The 19,452-nt window shown below is 37.1% G+C and overlaps 1 protein-coding gene across 2 annotated transcripts in view; it reads right to left on the minus strand.

Annotated features, from left to right (window-relative positions):
- Nucleotides 1-843: 843 nt before the first annotated feature.
- The window catches only part of CFAP97 (cilia and flagella associated protein 97), a 29,755-nt gene continuing 11,146 nt past the window's right edge, over nt 844-19,452 (minus strand). For both annotated transcript variants that reach the window (XM_004428742.3, XM_087418359.1), the window contains exons 3-5: nt 12,491-12,759; nt 4,846-4,996; nt 844-3,689 (exon numbers count right to left, since the gene is read on the minus strand). In XM_004428742.3, the coding sequence (XP_004428799.2) occupies nt 3,562-3,689; nt 4,846-4,996; nt 12,491-12,759 (548 nt within the window). In that variant the 3' untranslated portion in view covers nt 844-3,561. The remainder of the gene's footprint in view (nt 3,690-4,845; nt 4,997-12,490; nt 12,760-19,452) is intronic.

The raw sequence follows: 19,452 nt of genomic DNA on the forward strand, positions 1-19,452 counted from the left end.
CATCCTTGTTATTAAACCCTCATCAAAAACATTCCTAAACTGATGTTTTAGCAGCAAGTTTTGAAAAGAGTATTTCTTATCACTCATAATACATATAATACATATGAGACGTTGATGTGGATAGACACTTTGAAAAAAACACTTTCAAGCTATAAAAGTGTCCATTGTAGCATCATAATTTTACAGAACAAATTAGAGGATGTGGTTTAAAGAGATGTTCATCAAGAATGTAATTTTAAGCAAACTCTTTCCCATATAAATGTCATACTTTCGAAGACATAAATAACAAATACCCTCCTTCCAACTTCATTCTCACTAATTCTTCATCTTGTAAGGCAAATAAAAATTATTATTCTAATTTTTAAAATGGAAACAAGACAGTGCATTTGAAAGACAGACATAGGATCAAAATTCAGTTACCTTTAATTCTTTTCTTTCTTTCTTCACTAGGCCAAGCTAGTTCTTCATGCCTAAAACACAATACAATGGACTGGGAAATTAAAAAAGATCTTGATTTTTAAGTTTCTTACTAATCTTTATTCATGGGAATAAAACAGCCATTAGCATTAAGCATGTTTTCTAGGATGGAATACAATCATTTATAGATTAAGGCTTCGGCATTTAAGATATTAAACATTTTATGAATTTAATTATTAAAATATAATAAACTTGTGTCTCCAACTTTATATTGGTCATAATACTTTTCACAGTGTGCAGTGTTTGAATCTAAAGATAAGAAGCACACAATCATATCCATCACAATGACCTTTTTGTAGAATTTGTCTAGATATCCATTTTGGACATTTGGATTAACGGGTTGAAAACAACTGCGCTACACTATATTTATAAGCAAACCAGAACATTTTATTTGGAGTAGTAGCTAAGACAGCAGCTTCTCATGGAGACTGAAGAGAGGGAGTAGGGGAAGCATGAGATTATGGCTATCCCTTAGGAAATAATTTTAATGTTCAAAATCTTTCATAGAATCTAATTAAAAAGGAGGCAACATTACTTTAACATTTGACAGAGATGAAAATAACTCACAATAAGAATCTTGCCTATAATTTTAGACTTTGGATTACTATAATTTCTAATTGGTGATATAAACTTTCAAAGTATATATATTAGGTACAAGTGAATATATATATCAATATGTAGTAGTGCTAGATGATTCTTGACTTTTTTCTTTTTTATGGTCTTGAAAACGAAAATAGTATACTTATGATTCCTTCAAAAAAATGCCCCTTAAACCACAACAACTGCAAAGTACCTTGACTTATATCAGAGATCATCACATTTTCCAACTCTTATCCCTCTATTTATATTTATCATATAAAGTAATCAGGACAACAGAATTGTAAATTCTGCTTTGAAAAGATGAATATTGTTGCTCGTCCTCACTTTTACTTTAAGTTGAATCCTTGTTATCAGTAATACTTAGATGAACCTCCCCTGTCAAAGTAGTAAAAACTAAAAGCATTAAACCACTATCTAAAATCAAAGTACAGCTTTCTCTATGAAATTATGTGTTGTGTCCTGACATATGGCAGCAAAGACCATCTAAAATGTACTCAGAGACTAATGCCATTATGAACATTAAAAGTTTCATATATATTTTTTCCCTAACAACTTGAAAATCAATTTTAAAAAATTAGCTAACTCACTATTGGGCAGATGTTCAAATGCTGAGTTTTAAATTCAGCATTATCTTCTCTCTCCTTCAAGACAGGCTGTTATACAAACATTAAAAGTACAATAAGTTAAAAAATAAAACCAAACCTTGGTTTAGTGTAGCTAAAGTTTATATATAAAGCAGAGCACTAAATGATGTAAAAACTTGTTCACCAGAACAGAGCATCAAACGACAACGAACAAACAGTACAGCCCAAAGAAAGAAGCACAAAAATCTCGTCAGGTTGTGTTCACAGGAATTTTTTAGCCCCACTGTTCCCAGGCTTCACATGCCCCATCCTAAACAAAACCCATCGATACAAACCAAGACCAAGCAATTCTGATTTCAAGTTTATAGTAAAGTGTGGTGTGGCTTTCTGCCAAAGGTGTTAAGAGAAATAAGCTCAGCACACGTTACAGAGCTTGAACTGACCCCCGAAAAGAAAAAACACGTCTTCTCACTGTGGCTACAGATCAAATATTCATATTAAAAAACTAAAGGTTTGGCATTTAATATGGAAACTTGCCAACACATTCTAAGGGTATACTGAAAGGCCAGTAACGAGAAACAGTGATAACCAGGACAGCAGATACAACCATGACTGAGATATACTTGTTGTATAAAACAAGAGCCTAGAGATTGACAGAAAAATATTCTAATTTCAAAAGTCAATCTATATTACACTCTGTTTGCCATTACTAATTCCATTAAGATTACTAGGCCTTTAAAAGCAGGACTGGCAAAAATGACACTTTCAGGATTCAACCCAAAAGCCCAAACCAAAACAAAACAAGAAAATTAGCTGACATTTAGTAGCCTCAGCAAATATGTGATTTTTTTCCTTTATCGTTCATATTTTAGTTTTCTTTTCCAGCCCTTAACAACACTAGCTAGAATTTCTAAGGCTGTGAGACAATGCATTTCTTTCTTATTTATCTTCTCTCTTAATACAATAAATACTAAATATAACACAACTTGTTAACAGCATCACTTAAAACACTGTTCTGACACAATTCAGCATCTGCTTCTTGGCTCTTCAAACTGGTGGTGCTATTTTGCTGATTCAACAAATACTTGTTTTTGCTTATGATGATCTGGTCCTTGGACAAACTATTCACAATGCAGTAGACTGCAGCTCTAAAGCCAACCTCATTTCCCAAAATCATTAATATACTTTACCTGAATGTATAAAAACACGAACAAGGAGCTTCTAAGTTGAACTTTCTAATACTCAGTTTGAAAAGGTTTGGAATGGTTGATCAAATTTTTAAGATCTAACTCAGCACACTTCTACAGATAGCACAGGCAGCAGATACCTCTGGTGCACAAGGACTGCCCCAGCACAAGCTTCTCTCAATCTGCTCATCAAGTCTAAATCAGCTCCACCACTAAAAACACATTCAAGATTTGTTTCATAAGAAGAAAGCATAACTGTCTCACAAGTTAAGAGTCACACCACCTAAGTTCTGAAGCAAACAGAAAACAAAGTCAGCTATGCTCATGGTTTAAATCTTGTAAGAAATGAAAAAAAGCATCAAACAACAACTAATTAACATCTTGGGTCCAATGTGCAGTTATACAATCACAAGTATTCTGTCAGCGTGACAGCTGAATCCATTTCTATGTTGAGAAAGTATACACGCATACAACCATTTCTCTATTAAATACATATACATCTTATATAAGTACATCCTCATAGGAAACACTGATTTTACATTACATTGTCTTTTGGAAAACAATTTTGCATTGAATTACAATAAATTACAACTTGCTGTTGTACACCTTAAATTGCTTAACACAGTATTATAGATGTTTACAGAGAATTATAGTAATATACAAGAGCACTTCAATAAGCATTGGATGAACAATGTTTACAGTAAAAAGAGCTTTTATAACCAAGCTGTACGGACATTAGGGGGCTTAGGTCTTAGCAACAGGCCACTGGATGTGTCAAAAACTGGTCGCTCACTTTTACAACTGAGACCACTGGTAGCACTGGATGTCCTGGACGCGCCTCCTGAAAATATATGAAGAACAAGCAATCATTTAAATTATTTAAACTAAATACATAAATCATCATCTGATAAACTTCCTCTCCTAATTTTAAGTCCAGACGAAATTTTTCTTCCCTATCTCATGTGTGTTGTTAATAGTCTAACATGATTTCCAAGCAGAAATGCACTTCAGAGTCCCGGGGGAACTTAAAAATCTAACAACCACCATGTCCAGACTACACTAGGGCATTTTGATTCAATAGATTTGGGGTGGGAATAAACACTTACTTTACAAAGCTTTTCAAATGATTCAAGTGAAAAAAAAAAAAAAACTTTGTATAACCATTTATACATTTATTCAACAAATAATTTACCACATTCAAGGCAGAAGACTAAGTATGAGTTATTGGAACAAGACCCTGTCTTAGTCACTATGCCAAGGAGGTAATGCTTGGAGAACGAATGAATGGAATTACTAGTCATTTGAGACTCACATGAGCACCAGCAAGTTGTGGCATTATAAGTGGTCCAAATTTTCTTTCAGTACTGGCTTCTATTTTTTATGGTTTAGAATGCATACATGAAGTAACAGCACAGACCTCTGTAAAGGGAAAAGTCTGGCCTTTCTGCGTGTTGCATACCCCAGCACTAAGTGGTCACTCTATGCCCACCTTCTCTGGGATACACCACCGGCTAGGTGTGTGACTGATCACCTATCAGGCAATAAGAGGGATTACATCTGATGACTCTACAGATTGCTAATTTTTGTTTTAGTTACCCAACGAGGAAGAAAAAGCACGTATAAAGGCTGGAAGGTATTATTAATAATTCTTAACTGGCTAGGGGGAATGTTTCAGTAACTTTTAAATCGTATGTCTATTCATTTCTTCCTTTAATAAACATATTGAAATTAAAAGTCTCTCCTCCATTATCTAAGAAACTACTGATATTTTCAATTGTTTTAGCTCTTGGTTTCTTTCCTATGTTGCCGTTACATGCTGTAAACGAAACCTGAAATTAACTGAACTAACACAAATAAAACAAAGCATGCCAGTGAAAAAACAACAGAATGCATTCCAGAAGTCAGCATTTTAAAACTCTTTCATAAGAACATAAGCTATATTTTTAAAAATGGGTAAAAGATACAAACAAGTACAAAATAATTTTGAACATGCTTACTTAGTGGGCTATACTGGCCAAGAGTTGATCTCACTTGTCTTGAGGATGGCGATGAGCTGAGATAACCCATATTGTGATGATAGTCCATCAGCTGTTCTGAGCGTTTCATACCCACTGTTGGCTTCACAGCTTCAAGCCTTTTCAATAAAGCCTTCATTTAAAGACAATCAATTCGAAAGTCAACGTTAGATAAATAGTGATAGTTTTTAAAAAGGCAAAGGCAAATAAGTACTTTTTAGCACCTGAAATTCACAAAATAAAGTAGAAAAGACTTAAATCACAGTTGACATACCATTTGAAAAAGTATTTCAAATAATATACTTTTAGGAAAATCTAAGGGTTTTCACCTTTCCTATAGCTAACTAAAACCACTATGATTTTAACAACTGATTATAGGCACATACCTCTCTCTCTTTTTTTTTTTGCTTGAGGATGATTAGCCCTAAGCTAACATCTGGGCCAATCTTCCTCTATTTTGTATGTGGGTTGCCACCACACCATGGCCACCGACGAGTGGTGTAGGTCTGCACCAACCAAACCTGGGCCGCTGAAGTGGAACATGCCGAACTTAACCACCAGGCCACGGGGCTGGCCACGGCACATCTCTCTTTTTATGTTAGGTTATAATCCTAGATAAGGTGCTGTAAGTCAACATACATTAAACTGGATTTTCTCATGGACATGACATAATGGAAATAATAATGCTAAGAGTTTGGTATTTAACCCTAGAAATGACAATAAACTTATCCAAGCTACTATGCATTCTATATATGATTATAGAGCAGTGGCTTTGAACCTGTTTACTACTTTCCAGTAGCACCTCAAAGGACACCAGGACATTGAGGGACGGCCAAGTGGGCAGGGCTCTCAGGTCTCCCACTCCTAATTTCTACCAGCTCAACTATGCTTTCTGTATTGTCTGTTTTATATACTGAATATTCTGCATAAAATTTAGTTTGGAAAAAAAAATGTTTCGCTGTTAAGAAGTTTGAAAATCAACTACTAAAGGATATATAAACCAACTAGCCAAGGCAACACAGTATCCAGTAACATGATATTTTCTTTAATACAATTCAGTAAGAGTCTAATCTATAATGCTCCTAATTTTATTTTCTTCACAAGTCAGAAGGTGAAAGAGTTTCTTTTGTTTGATTTTCAAAGGCATCGCTGAGAAAGGAATATTTATGTAGACCAAATGGATTGGGGAATTGATCCATGGTTGTGTTTTATTACTTTCTTTATTGATTTAAACTTTCTCTGCAGCAAGCTGATCTTTATTTGAAAAGAAAATGCTTTTCCGTACTAAGACTCACATTAAAAAATCAGCCTCATGAGTTCAGTCATAGGACAAGTTTTCTCTGTACCATTTTTTTTCCTTCTTCCTCCACTTAGTTTTCTTTTTATTGTGGTAAAATATACATAACAAAATTTACGATTTTAACCATTTTTAAGCACACAGTTCAGTGGCATTTAGCACATTCACGTCGCTGTGAACCATCACCACCAACCATCTCCAGAACCTTTTCTCAACTGAGTGTTTTGCTCTTATCAGTTTTGCCCCTGCCCTTCTATGCTGAGGTTCCATTATCAGAGTTGCTGAGCAATTCCATAGAAGCAAGAGATGGTAGAACAAGTCAAAATATTCAGGGGAAGAGCTGTTTAGAAAAGAGAGAGAATAAGGTGTTACAGAAATAAACTGAGCCTGGAGCCAAGTGGCAGAGGGGCAGAACACATGAAAAAGCAGATAGACCAACGGAGAGAACTTAGCCTGCTCACTATTCTTTTTGCATGAAATGCCCTTCCCCAGTTTTTAGCCTTCAAAGGCTAGAGGAGAGTCAACCCTCACTGAAGCCTTATCCAACTAGAGTTAGTGGTTCTCTGTTATGACTTACACATGGTTCCATCTGTAAAGTCTACGGTTTTTCCATCATAACATATTGTCTTTCTCTCTTTGTAGACAGAGAAGCTGTATAATTCAGGTAGCAAAACCTCGTAAGATTACATCTTCTCTACCTACAGTTTATAGTTACTATGAGCTATGTAAGACACTGGAAGGAAAATAAGAAAAAATATAAAATACTGCCCTGTCACGTAATTCATAACCTATCTGGCAAGATAATACTACTGCCCGTCTGACTAAGACATTCATAACTGAGTAGGAAACTTCCTATGTATCACATTGTCAATGTATTTTACTAGGCAGAGCAACATCTGCTGTTTTATCTGCTTATCCTATTAGCTACCCATTGAGCTGTGCAGGGTGGAATGGACAGACTGAAAACTTGATATTTTCAGTTATATAAAGTGCTCAGAACAGTGCCTGGCATATAGTTAGGAGTTATTAACTATCATTGCTATCATTAATATTGCTTTGTGTTATTTTCTAGTTGTCTGACATGTAACAATAGTATTATCTTCCTAGCTAGGCTGTAAATTACATGACAGGACAGTATTTTATATTTTTTCTTATATTCCTTCCAGTGTCTTACATAGCTCATAGCAGACATTAAACAAATATCTGTTTAATGAATTGAAAAATGATAAGAATGGTTACTTATCTTGCAATTTATGGTTTACAGAATCTTAAAACTGCTACTCAAATCAGATTCTATTAATGAATCCCAAAACAGTCTGTCCAAATATTTCTTTTCTATCTTGGAAGTATCATTCTTTTTGGAAAGAAAATTAACCCAGCTTGGATCCTGTCCATCTTCTGAGGTAGAAGGGTTAAAACAAATGAACAAATAATGGGTTAATGATTTCTGCAGTTGTCAGCAGAGGAGAGTTGCTCTACTGTTCCTGAAGTGATAAAGCATGGATGTCAGCCCAGGGCCAGTCTTCCTCAGCAAAAAGAGGAGGATTGGCAGATGTTAGCTAAGGGCTGATCTTCCTCACAAAGAAAAATAAATAAATAAGATTCACATTACATTCAAATGAGGATAAAGAGATATAGTTTAACAAGAATATTTCAAAACTCAGGAATTAAAAAATTAGTCTCCTGGGCCGGCCCCATGGCTTAGCGGTTAAGTGCACGCGCTCCGCTACTGGCGGCTCGGGTTCGAATCCCGGGCGCGCACGGACGCACTGCTTGTCCGGCCATGCTGAGGCCGCGTCCCACGTGCAGCAGCTGGAAGGATGTGCAGCTATGACATACAACTATCTACCGGGGCTTTGGGGGAAAAATAAATAAATAAAATTATAAAAAAAAAAATTAGTCTCCTTTTTGGAAACAAAGTTCCAATATAATCGAGTCTCTATGTAGCCAGCACGCCCTCTACTGGATAAAATGACTAGCACGCCCTCTACTGGATAAAATGACTTTTTCTTCCCTTATGAATGAGACAGAAAGGTAGTATTTGCTTATTGAAACAAATTATGAAGATCTCAAACTTCACCAGAAAGACACATTAAGAGTACGCTTTTAACTCTAAAGCGCAGGACTCAATTTTATACAATATCTTTGCTCTCCTTTTCTACCTTCTCTGCACAGAACTACTTTTTTGTCCTGAATTATGTCAGTTGAAAGAGCCTCTGGACTGCTAACAAGCTAACGTAAGAGTACTGGAACACAACTGCTGTAGTCATCACACCTGTCAGCCGTCTGCATTGGTATCTGTCACTGGAGATGGAGCAAATGAAGGAACACAAATCACAAAAATTACGAAGTAATGGACCCTGCTGTGCAGTACATCTGACACAGAAATAACTACAAAAGTGTGCGTGTGCGCACGTGCGTGCACGTATGCATGCATGTGTGTTCTGACTATGAACTGCCCAGCAAACAGATTAAAAAGTGTATCAGCTCACAATGAAGAACTATCAGAGCCAACGTGGCTCAAAATAAGGGTTTGGTAGGTGGCTGGTTATAAAATAAATATGCAAAAATCAACAGTTTACAAAGACAAGCAGTTAGAAAATGTAATGAAAAAATTTCATGTACAATAGTGTAAAAACATACGGTTTTGAAGAAAACTACAAAATCTTACTAAGGTAGAGTATAAGAAGGCTTGAATAAACAGAATGACATACTATCTTTCTGGATAGGAAGGTAATATTTTAAGAGTGCCAAAAACGCAAATTAAAATGTAAACTTAACACAATTTCAATGAAAATTTATATTAGAATTTTTTTAAAAAAAGAAAAATATCAGTCAATATGAAGAATAAATGCAAAGAAATAGCCAAGAAAAGTTTTAGAAAGGTATAGGATTAGCTTTATTTTGGTTTAGAGGATGAAGAGTTAAACATAAATCTCAAAAATTAGCTTTCCTAACATTAACATAATAAATATTCCATAAGAAATTACATTTGTTTTCCTATTTAGCTTTAAGTTTCTTTTTTCACTTCTGTATGAATTAGCTTTTGATTCAGAGCTGCACTGTCCCAGGCCACTACCCACATGTGGCTACAGGGCATTTGAAATATGGCTAGTCCAAACTGAGATGTGCTTTAAGTGCAAAATACACAACAGATTTCAAAGACTTACTACCAAAAAAGAAAGTAAAATATCTCATCATTAATTTTTTATATTGATTACACATTAAAATGCAATATTTATTCAGTTAAATAAAATATTTTATGAGAATAATTTCACCTGTTTCTTTCGACCTTTTTAATGTGACTACTAGAAAAATTTAAATGATACATGTGGCTCACATTATATTTCTACTGTTCTTAAGTATACCAAATAAGATCTTACTGTCAAATGGAGAAAAATACTGCTCCCATATCCAACTTACTAAGAATACAAAGAAAAAAGAATAAAATAGTGGTAATTTTCCACTGTTTATTAAAGTGGCTGAAATGAACAACTGATTTGGGGGATAATAAAAGCTGTAAACAGAAGCTGCTAACAGTTTTCATCCTGTTTGTATACAGTCATGTGCTGCATGATGACATTTCAGTCAATGACACTGCATATAGGATGGTGGTCCCATTAGATGAGTACCATACAGCCTAGGTGTGTAGTAAGCTGTACCATCTAGGTTTGTGTAAGTACACTCTATGATGTTCACACAATGAACAAAAGCACCTAATGACACATTTCTCAGAACGTATCCCCGTCGTTAAGCGACACATGACTGTACTTGTGTCAGTGTTCACTGTAGCATTATTCACAATAGCCAAAAAGTGGAAATAACAAGTGTCCATCCACAGATGAATGGATAATCAAAATGTGATATTTACATATAATGGAATATTATTCAGCCATAAAAAAAGGAATGGCGTTCTGATACAGGCTACAACATGGATGAACCCTGAAAACATGCTAAGTGAAATAAGCCAGAAACAAAATGACAAATATTGTATTATTCCACTTACATAAAATATCTAGAATCGACAAATTCATAGAGAGAGAAAGTAAATTAGGGGTTACCAAGGGCTGAGAGGAGTGGGGGAGTGGGGAGTTACTGTTCTATAGGTAAAAACGGAAATGAACAAGTTTTGGAAATAGATAGTAGTGATAGTTGCACAACATTGTGAATGTAATTAATGCCTCTAAATTGAACACTTAAAAATAGTTAAAATGGAAAACATTATGTTATACATATTTTAAAACAACTTAAAAAATTAATATAATGTACCAGAACCCACTGAATGGTACACTTTAAATGACTATGGTGGGCCGGCCCTGTGGCTTGGTGGTTAAGTGCGCGCGCTGCGATGCTGGCGGCCCGGGTTTGGATCCCGGGTGCGCATCGAGGCACCACTTCTCCGTTCATCCTGAGGCCGAGTCCCACATGCAGCAACTAGAAGGATGTGCAGCTACGACACACAACTATCCACTGGGGCTTTGGGGGGAAAAAATAAAATAAATAAAATCTTTAAAAAAAAAAAAAATAAATAAATAAATAAATGACTATGGTATGGGAAGTATACCTCAAAAAAGTTGTTAAAAAAAAAAGTAACTCCAAAGGTAGGCAACCTGGATGATTCTGCTGCTTGCTAGCTGTGTGACCTTGAGGAAGTCTCTGTGTCCCACTCAGTGTCTCATTTTTCCTCCATAACAATAGTAACTATGTCATAAGGTTGCTATGAAAATTAAATGACCTAAAATTTGTAAAATAGTATGTACTATGTAATTGCTTGTTCAAATAAATAAAATAGTTCCCAGAGCCACGTGGGAGAGTGAAAACAAACAAAAAAGGTAAACCCAAAGGACAGAGAGTAATTTCAAATTCTCATAAATCATGAACGACGCTTAACTACTGCACACAGTGCTGCTCAGAAAGCTATTACGTAGCTCACTACCCACCAACCTCACCTCAAGTTGCTTTGTTGTTATCTACTCCTTGCCACATGGAGGACAGCCCTCCGGAAGGGTTAAGACTTTACTATTTTTTGTAGATAGACCACCCCAGCTCCCCAACTCTTGGTGCTGGTGATGGTGAAAAGAGAAATTTACAGGAGTTGTTACCAGTTCAGGTAAGTACATAGCTAAATAGGACTAGACTGATGATGAAACACAATGACAATGAACTTTGGAAATTGTTTTAGTAATTTAAATAACAGCTTTATAAATTATTTTAGCTCTGAATTTATGTGCTCATTAAGTGTCTAATATTAGTTTAGGAAACTACCTGGGTTTAAAATCTTGTCTCAGCCACTTACATAACTAGCTCTGTGTCCTTGGGCTAGTTATTTAACCCCTCTAGGTCTCATTTATTTCACCTGTAAGATGTGGATAAAAATAGTACCCACCTGAAAGAATTATTGTCAGGATTCAATAAGCTAATACTTAGAAAATACTTAGAACACTGCCTGGAATTTAGTAAGAGCTCAATAAACATCAGCAATTACTATGAACTGAATTTTACAGAGAAAATGATATGCTATGAATAGTTTTTAACATGAAGATTTTCAACAGTTTCTATATACAGTCCTTAGAACATCAAAGCGTTACTACATGATTTTTAAAAACCAGTATCTTTCATATATTCAAGTGGCAGACCACCAAAATTGACCTTTTTGAGAATGTATTTATCCTTTAAAATAAATGATAAATTATTTTAGCTTTCAAGGATACAATCAAGTGAAATTCATTTAGCTAGTGACTGAATACCTCACAGAAGATACATGTATCTGACCCGTGGGCACCATTTACTGTACTACTGTAGCGATTTAACAGATCTAGTCAAATAAATAATGGCACCTTCAGTACTTTCATTTAATGTTCCCTTAAAATATAGTTTATTGGATTAAAAAAAAACATACAACGGGGACCGGCCCGGTGGTGCAAACAGTTAAGTGTGCGCGTTCCGCTGCGGCGGCCCGGGGTTTGCTGGTTCGGATCCCGGGCGCCCACCAAGGCACCGCTTGTCAAGCCATGCTGGGGCGGCGTCCCATATAAAAAGTGGAGGAAGATGGGCGTGGATGTTAGCCCACGGCCAGTCTTCCTCAGCAAAAAGAGGAGGATTGGCAGACGTTAGCTCTGGGCCGATCTTCCTTACAAAAAAAAAAAAAAACCACATATAATGTACCCTCCAGGCTCATAGCTCATTATGCATTTCACGCCATACATATCTATACCTACTTTTATACAATTAAGTTTGAAAATTTGGCTGTATTTGGGTTTCCTGTAAATTGGACTTACAAATTTGTAAAAATGCATTTTCTTTAATGACTAAAAAATTTCAGTTACTTACCAAATTTTCTCTTTCAATCCTTTGCTGTTCCCTCTGTCTGTTGAGAGCGCTATGATATAACTTAGGGGGATGACCAATCGATCTTCTAGGAATCATACTTTTGCTTCCTGGTTTTTCTGCCTGCCTTGAGAGTTCTTTCAAAAGCCTTTGATTCTCCCGATCAATCTGTCTCACCTCCTCTCTTGTGAACGAGTAGTTCTTCCTAGGTGCTACTGAAGGCTGATCAAAGTGCTGTTTTTGTGGTCCTTTTTTCTCTAACTGCAGAAAAGCTGAATACAAAAAGAACAAATGGTTAAACAAGTAGCACAGCAATATGATGGCATAGGCTTTAACTCTGAAAAATGGAAACTGCATTAATTCATGAAAAGGTATGTATGAAATAATGTTAATGACATCCAGACTACAATTGTGTAGAAAAAAATTCAGAGGCAGCTTCGAGTTCTATGCTTATTGGGTTCTTTGGGAATAAAAGCTATACACAATGAAACTATTTTAATAAGAAATGCACATGGTACTGCTTCTACGGCAGGTACAATTTATGAAAACGCCTTTGTCATGTCCATTTTATATTTCCCTAAGGCAGTTTAATAGCAGGGGAGGTTAGAAACCTCTGGCTGGGTGCACTGATATAATATTTAATGTAGACAGTTTTTGTTAGTTGGAGGGCATATTTCAAAAAGTAAAATGTCGGGGGCTAGCCCAGCGGCACAAGTGGTTAAGTGCGTGCAATCTGCTGCGGCGGCCCGGGGTTCGCTGGTTCAGATCCCGGGCGCACACCGACACACTGCTTCTTAAGCCATGCTGTGGCGGCGTCTCATACAAAGCAGAGGAAGATGGGCACGGATGTTAGCCCAGCACCAATCTTCCTCAGCAAAAAGAGGAGGATTGGCATAGGATGTTAGCTCAGGGCTGGTCCTCCTCACAAAAAAAAAAATAAATAAATAAAATAAAATGTCCTCAGCAATGACTGACGGAAACAATGGCTAGAAAATGGCAAAAACAAACCTAGAATACTCTAAAACTCTCAACCTGAAAATATTTTACTACAAAAGATTTATGGTCTTAATATTGGCAGTAAAGCAAATACTTCTACTGTAAAAGTCAAACATCTTACTCCTGACTAAACATAAGCCAAAATGAATACACTATCTAAAAGGAGTTCCTAACCAAGAAAAGGATTTTGCGTACTATGGCTACCAAATGAAATTTTTATCAACATGCTTAATTCTTAAATTTCCATATTATAACAATTTTCAGTAAGTCACAATTATTACTAAACATTCATTATAAGTTTCTAAAAATATTAATCTTTTGAATGTTTCAGCTTAAGTCTGTACTAAGAATGAATACAATGTATCAGATTAACAGACTGACACATTTGATTTCTTTGTTACAATATATATATTTTTTTTGGTGAGGACGATTAGCCTGGAGCTAATATCGGCCCTGGGCTAACATCTGTGCCTGGCTTCCTTTACTTTATGTGGGACGCCGCCACAGCATGGCTTGATGAGCAGCGTGTAGGTCCGCACCCAGGATCCGAACCTGCGAACCCAGAGCCGCTGAAGCGGAGCACAGGAACTTAACCACTACACCACCAGGCCAGCCCCACAATATTTTTTACAGTAACTATTATTTGTTTTTACTTGAGTACCTTTATGTTAGTCCTTTTACTTGCTTAGCATTTTATGCTGTTAAAAACCCAGTGCTGTTAAAGAGAAGAGGCATTTTTCATCTCCATTTAAAAATGTGACTGGTGCAGAAAAATTAAATGATTTGAGCAAGGTCACAAAAACTGCAAGTCTACCTCCCTATGTTTAAACTGAAGACTATCAAAGATTACAGAAACTTAAAAGAAAAAAAAAAAAGATTAACACTGGCTTCTTGATAGGAAAAATGAGGAAATTAATGATTGATAATTTGTTGAAACCCATACCAAGTTAATGACAAAAGTTGAATGAGAACACATTTAGAAAGACAGGGCCGGCCCCGTGGCTTGGCGGTTGGGTGCGTGCGCTCCGCTGCTGGCGGCCCGGGTTCGGATCCCGGGCGTGCACCGACGCACCGCTTCTCCGGCCATGCTGAGGCCGCGTCCCACATACAGCAACTAGAAGGCTGTGCAACTATGACATACAACTATCTACTGGGGCTTTGGGGGAAAAAATAAATAAAAAAAAAAAAAAAAAAAATTTTTAGAAAGACATAGATGTGCTGCAAATAATGAAATTATTTTCCTTCCAAGAAATACCCATTTTGTAGAATTTACTGGCTTCTAGATTAGCCATATACGAAAGCCTTTAAAATTAAATTCTAAAGGGAATTAAAAGTAAACTATTTTCCTAACGGCATTTAAAAAAAGTTTTTAAAAGTAAAATCAGGCAATAGCAAAAAAAATAAAATAAAGGAAGAAGTTTAATCTAATTCATTCAAAAAGAACTACATTCTAACTCTCCCTGATGGAAAAAGTATACATGGAGTGTTTGTATACTGATACCAGGTATCACTATTATATTTTTCTAAAGTGGCTATATGCTTTATTTAGTATGATCAAATATATGATCCATTATTTTTCCAATTAAGATCTAAAAAAATTTTTAACTTGAATAAATTTTCAGGGGTATAAACATATTTATACAAATATGCACATATTTAAACTCACACTTGATTACTTTTCCCTAATTTTCTTTAATGAAACAATTTTGTTCAAACTCTTTACAGTATTTCAATATCATGTCCATCATCACTAAAGCCACTTCTTGAGTCATCTAATACCACTTACTAGAAGTATCAGCTTTACTTTCACATAAGCTAACTGACATACAGACAGCATTTTTAAAATTTGTGTTGTAATGCTATCACTGGAAATTCTACCCCAAGCCACATTAAGTCCTTATTCATTTAACATTAGTTCTTTTAAACAAAAATCCATCCTGTAGGCATATTGATGATCCCTACCAAAAAGAAAAACCAATGGTGTTTGCTTTCTCAAGTGATTTTTTTAAAGTTTAAAAAAAAAAATCCAACACTTGTAACTGAGAGGTCACAGTTGAAGGAATAATAACTAAATTTACTAAATTTCTTTGTCTTCTTCATGAACAACTTGTCAGATGAGCAATTCTGTGACATTCTTCCCGTCTCCTTCCTCTGAATGTGGGCAGGCTTGTAACCGCGTGGACCAATACGAAACAGCCAAAGTGTGGCTTTCAAGGCTGAGCAGTAAAAGGAGATGCAGCCCCTCAACCGCCACCGTGTTTGCTGGAATACTTGCGCTTGGTGCCCTGAGCCACCCTGGGTGTCTGACTCCCCGAGGCTGCCATGCTGTGTGGAAATCAAACCACATAGAGAGGACACATGCAGGCATTATGATCCAGTCTTGAGTCATCCTAGGTTGCTGCCTACACAGATAAGTTCCGTGATTTGTTACCAGAGGAACACTAACTAATACAAAATTTGGTACCAGGAGCTGGGGTACTACTGTAACAAAACCCTAAAATACATGGCACTAGCTTTGAGACCAGGCAGCAGGGGGAGTTGGAAGGGCCTAGAGGAGACAGTTGATGAAGAAGATGAAGCAGCAGCATTTTAGCAACACTGCTGGCTGTGGTGACAAGGAAAATGGAAAAAATACTGCCACTAGTAGATTTTGGCGAAGCAGATCTCCATGCAGAATGTTGAAAGTATCAAGGGTATATTTTATCCACAATAACAAAACAGGATAGAGAGACCTGAGCTAAAAAGCAACTGGTCAGTTTTCAAGCAAAACAGAGAGAGAAGATAAAAGAGGCAGGATGTACAAGGTTCAAAAATAAAACTTCTGGGCCGGCCCCGTGGCTTAGCAGTTAAGCGCTCGCACTCCGATGCTGGCGGCCCGGGTTTGGATCCCGGGCGACGCACCGCTTCACCGGCCATGCTGAGGCCACGTCCCACATACAGCAACTAGCAGGATGTGCAGCTATGACATACAACTATCTACTGGGGCTTTGGGGGAAAAATAAATAAAAAAATAAAATTATAAAAATAAAACTGCTTCTTCCTAGTCTTTCCTGGCAGAAGATTCTCCAAGTACTCAAAGACCCATAACTGAGGAACTACGCCTGAGGAGCCTCAGCTGCACCTGGACCTGATTTAGACCCTGGATCTCAAGGGTGGGGGATCTTTGGCAAGTGGGATGTATTTTTGCTTTTGAGAGGAATGTAAATCAACAGTCAGAGGTTGGACTGAAGAGGTTTTAAAACACGTCCACAAGTTATCTGACATTCCTCCCATTAAAAGGGAGGGTCTGTGCCCCTCCTCTGAAATCTGGGAAGGTTTGTAACTATTGAAACCAATAGAATACGGAAGAAATGATGCTATGTGACTTCTGAGGCTAGGTCATAAAAGGCAGTGAGGTTTCTACCTTGCTTCCCGGAACAGTGTACTTGGAGCCCTGAGCCACGATGTAAGAAATCCAACTACCTGAGGCTGCCATCTGTGAAGAAGCCAGGCCGCACGGGGGCCCTCTGCTCAGCAGTCACGGTCTTCACGTCATCCCAAGCCCAGACACCTGACATGTGAATAAATCAGCACTCAGATGATTCCAGTCCCCAGCCAGCAAGTCACCCCTGCCTTTGAGTCTCTCCATAACCTAAATGTTGGGGTAATTTGTTACATAGCCAATAGTAACTGACACTTCATCACCTTAAAAAAATATTGTGTGATAGACAAACAAAATACCTGTGGACCAAGTGCAGCCCACAAGCAGGCAGTTAATGCTTTTTTTTTTTTTTTGTCGTTGGTCTAACTGATCTATCAATCTTCCACAGTGATTATGGCTTTGTCAATTTCATTGTCTAGATCTGTTTTACATTTATCATACATTTCAAATTAATGGCTGTTGTATCTTTTTGGTGTATTTGGGCAGTTTCTTAACGCTATACACTCTTCTTTGCGCCTTTTAGTCCTTTTCACATCTTCCATTTTGTATACTAATAGGACTGATACTTCTGTGTTCTGGTTAAGCCCGCCTGGAATAGCTTTTTCAAGACTTTATTTTCATTCTTCCTATACTATTTCAAATATCTTTTTAGATTGGATTTGATTTAAAATTTTTAACCCCTTCTGATATTATCTTCTGATAAGTTAAAACCATCCACTTAGACGGTTTGATCTCTTTTCCTACAATTTTACTTTCTTTAAAAACGCTTTTCTCTTTTTTTTTTCCCTTTTTGGAAGATTGACTACGTTAAAAATTTTTTACAAATCATATATTCTACTTCCATTCTTCTAGAAGTTCTTAAACCTTTTGGTCTCAGGACCCTTTTACAACCTAAAGATTATTCAAGACCCCAAAGAATGTTTATGTGGGTTTCATCTATCATTATCATATAATTTGTCTGAAAATAAAAATAAACCAATACTATGTTAACATCAAATTTTTATTAAAAAAAAAATTAGTGAGGGCCGGCCCTGTGGCTTAGCGGTTAAGTGCGTGCGCTCCGCTACTGGCCGCCTGGGTCCGGATCCTGGGCGCGCACCGACGTACCGCTTCTCCGGCCACGCTGAGGCTGCGTCCCACATACAGCAACTAGAAGGATGTGCAGCTATGACATACAACTATCTACTGGGGCTTTGGGGGGAGAAAAATAAATAAAATTATAAAAAAAAAAAATTAGTGAGAAGCTTGGCAGAGTTGAACAATTTTGCAGATCTTTTAATGTCTGCCTTAACAGAAGCCAGCTGGCTCTCATAACTGCTTCAGCATTCACTCTCGTGCTGTCATTGTCACGCAGACCCTAGAAAACTCCACTATACACAGGGGGCAGGAGAATGTAAAAAGCAAATCCTGTCTTAGTTTTATTAGTGAAAATAGTTTTGTCCTTGAAGATCCTCTCTAAAATCATTGAGCTTGCTCTTTTAACTCTGTTTCAAGTATTACGTTCCTCATCTATGAGTCTGGTACCTCTCTGTTGATTTTAGCTTTTCTCCAACATTTGGTAATACCTGGTAGTGTGCTGCAGATATCTAGGATTTCCCGCTTGCCTATCTGAATTCTGTTTGCCGAAGCCTGCCAGCAAAGAGGTAAAACGTGCTGCCAGCTCTGGTGTGCTAGTAGCTAATCTTCTCAGTATAGGCATCCTCTTCCTTGTGGAGTGCAACAGGGTCTACATCTTCCCTTTGAATACGGCACTTCGATTCTTCTCCCCTATGTTGGTATCAGTTTAGCAATAAGTTTAACTGGTTTCTTTGCTCATCAATGCTTCCTTAATCCCATTTCTTCCTCTTCTGTTAGTTTTTTTTCTCAGAACACATCGTCTAAATGATGTATCTAATTATTTCATACAAAGTCTAGGCAGTAATATTTGAGGCGGTGCATTTCTAAAACGTCTCTATTTTGCCCTCTCAGATTCTTCCTAAACTGACCTAATTTTACCTATACAAAGTATGAAACATACCTTCAAATCTAGTCATGTCAAATTCTTCACTGTTGTCCAAATATGAGAGATTCATGCCATAACCCAGTACCTAAACTTTTGTTTACTACTCCATTTTTTAATGCCCTCTCTGCTTATTCAGCGAGTTACAGCTTGAGGTCAAAGAACTAATTCCAACCACCTCCTTTCAACATTTACATAGCAAAGGCAGGCTTGGGTGGGGGTGGGAAGTCCCCCAAATCAGCCACCTAACTGAACTAAAAGAGGCTGAATAGGGCCGGCCCCATGGCTTAGCGGTTAAGTGCACGCGCTCCGCTGCTGGCAGCCTGGGTTCGGATCCCGGGCACGCACCGACACACCGCTTCTCCGGCCATGCGGAGGCCGCGTCCCACATACAGCAACTAAAAGGCTGTGCAACTATGACATACAACTATCTACTGGGGCTTTGGGAGGAAAAATAAATAAATAAAGTTTAAAAAAAAAAAAAAAAGAGGCTGAATATTCAGAAATTCTACTAAATTTTCAAAGTCTTCTTTAAAGCCAGACGTCTCA

This window comes from Ceratotherium simum, chromosome 28 (assembly GCF_057802395.1).
Source record: "Ceratotherium simum simum isolate JZ-2026a chromosome 28, ASM5780239v1, whole genome shotgun sequence".
NCBI classification, from domain to species: Eukaryota; Metazoa; Chordata; class Mammalia; order Perissodactyla; family Rhinocerotidae; genus Ceratotherium; species Ceratotherium simum.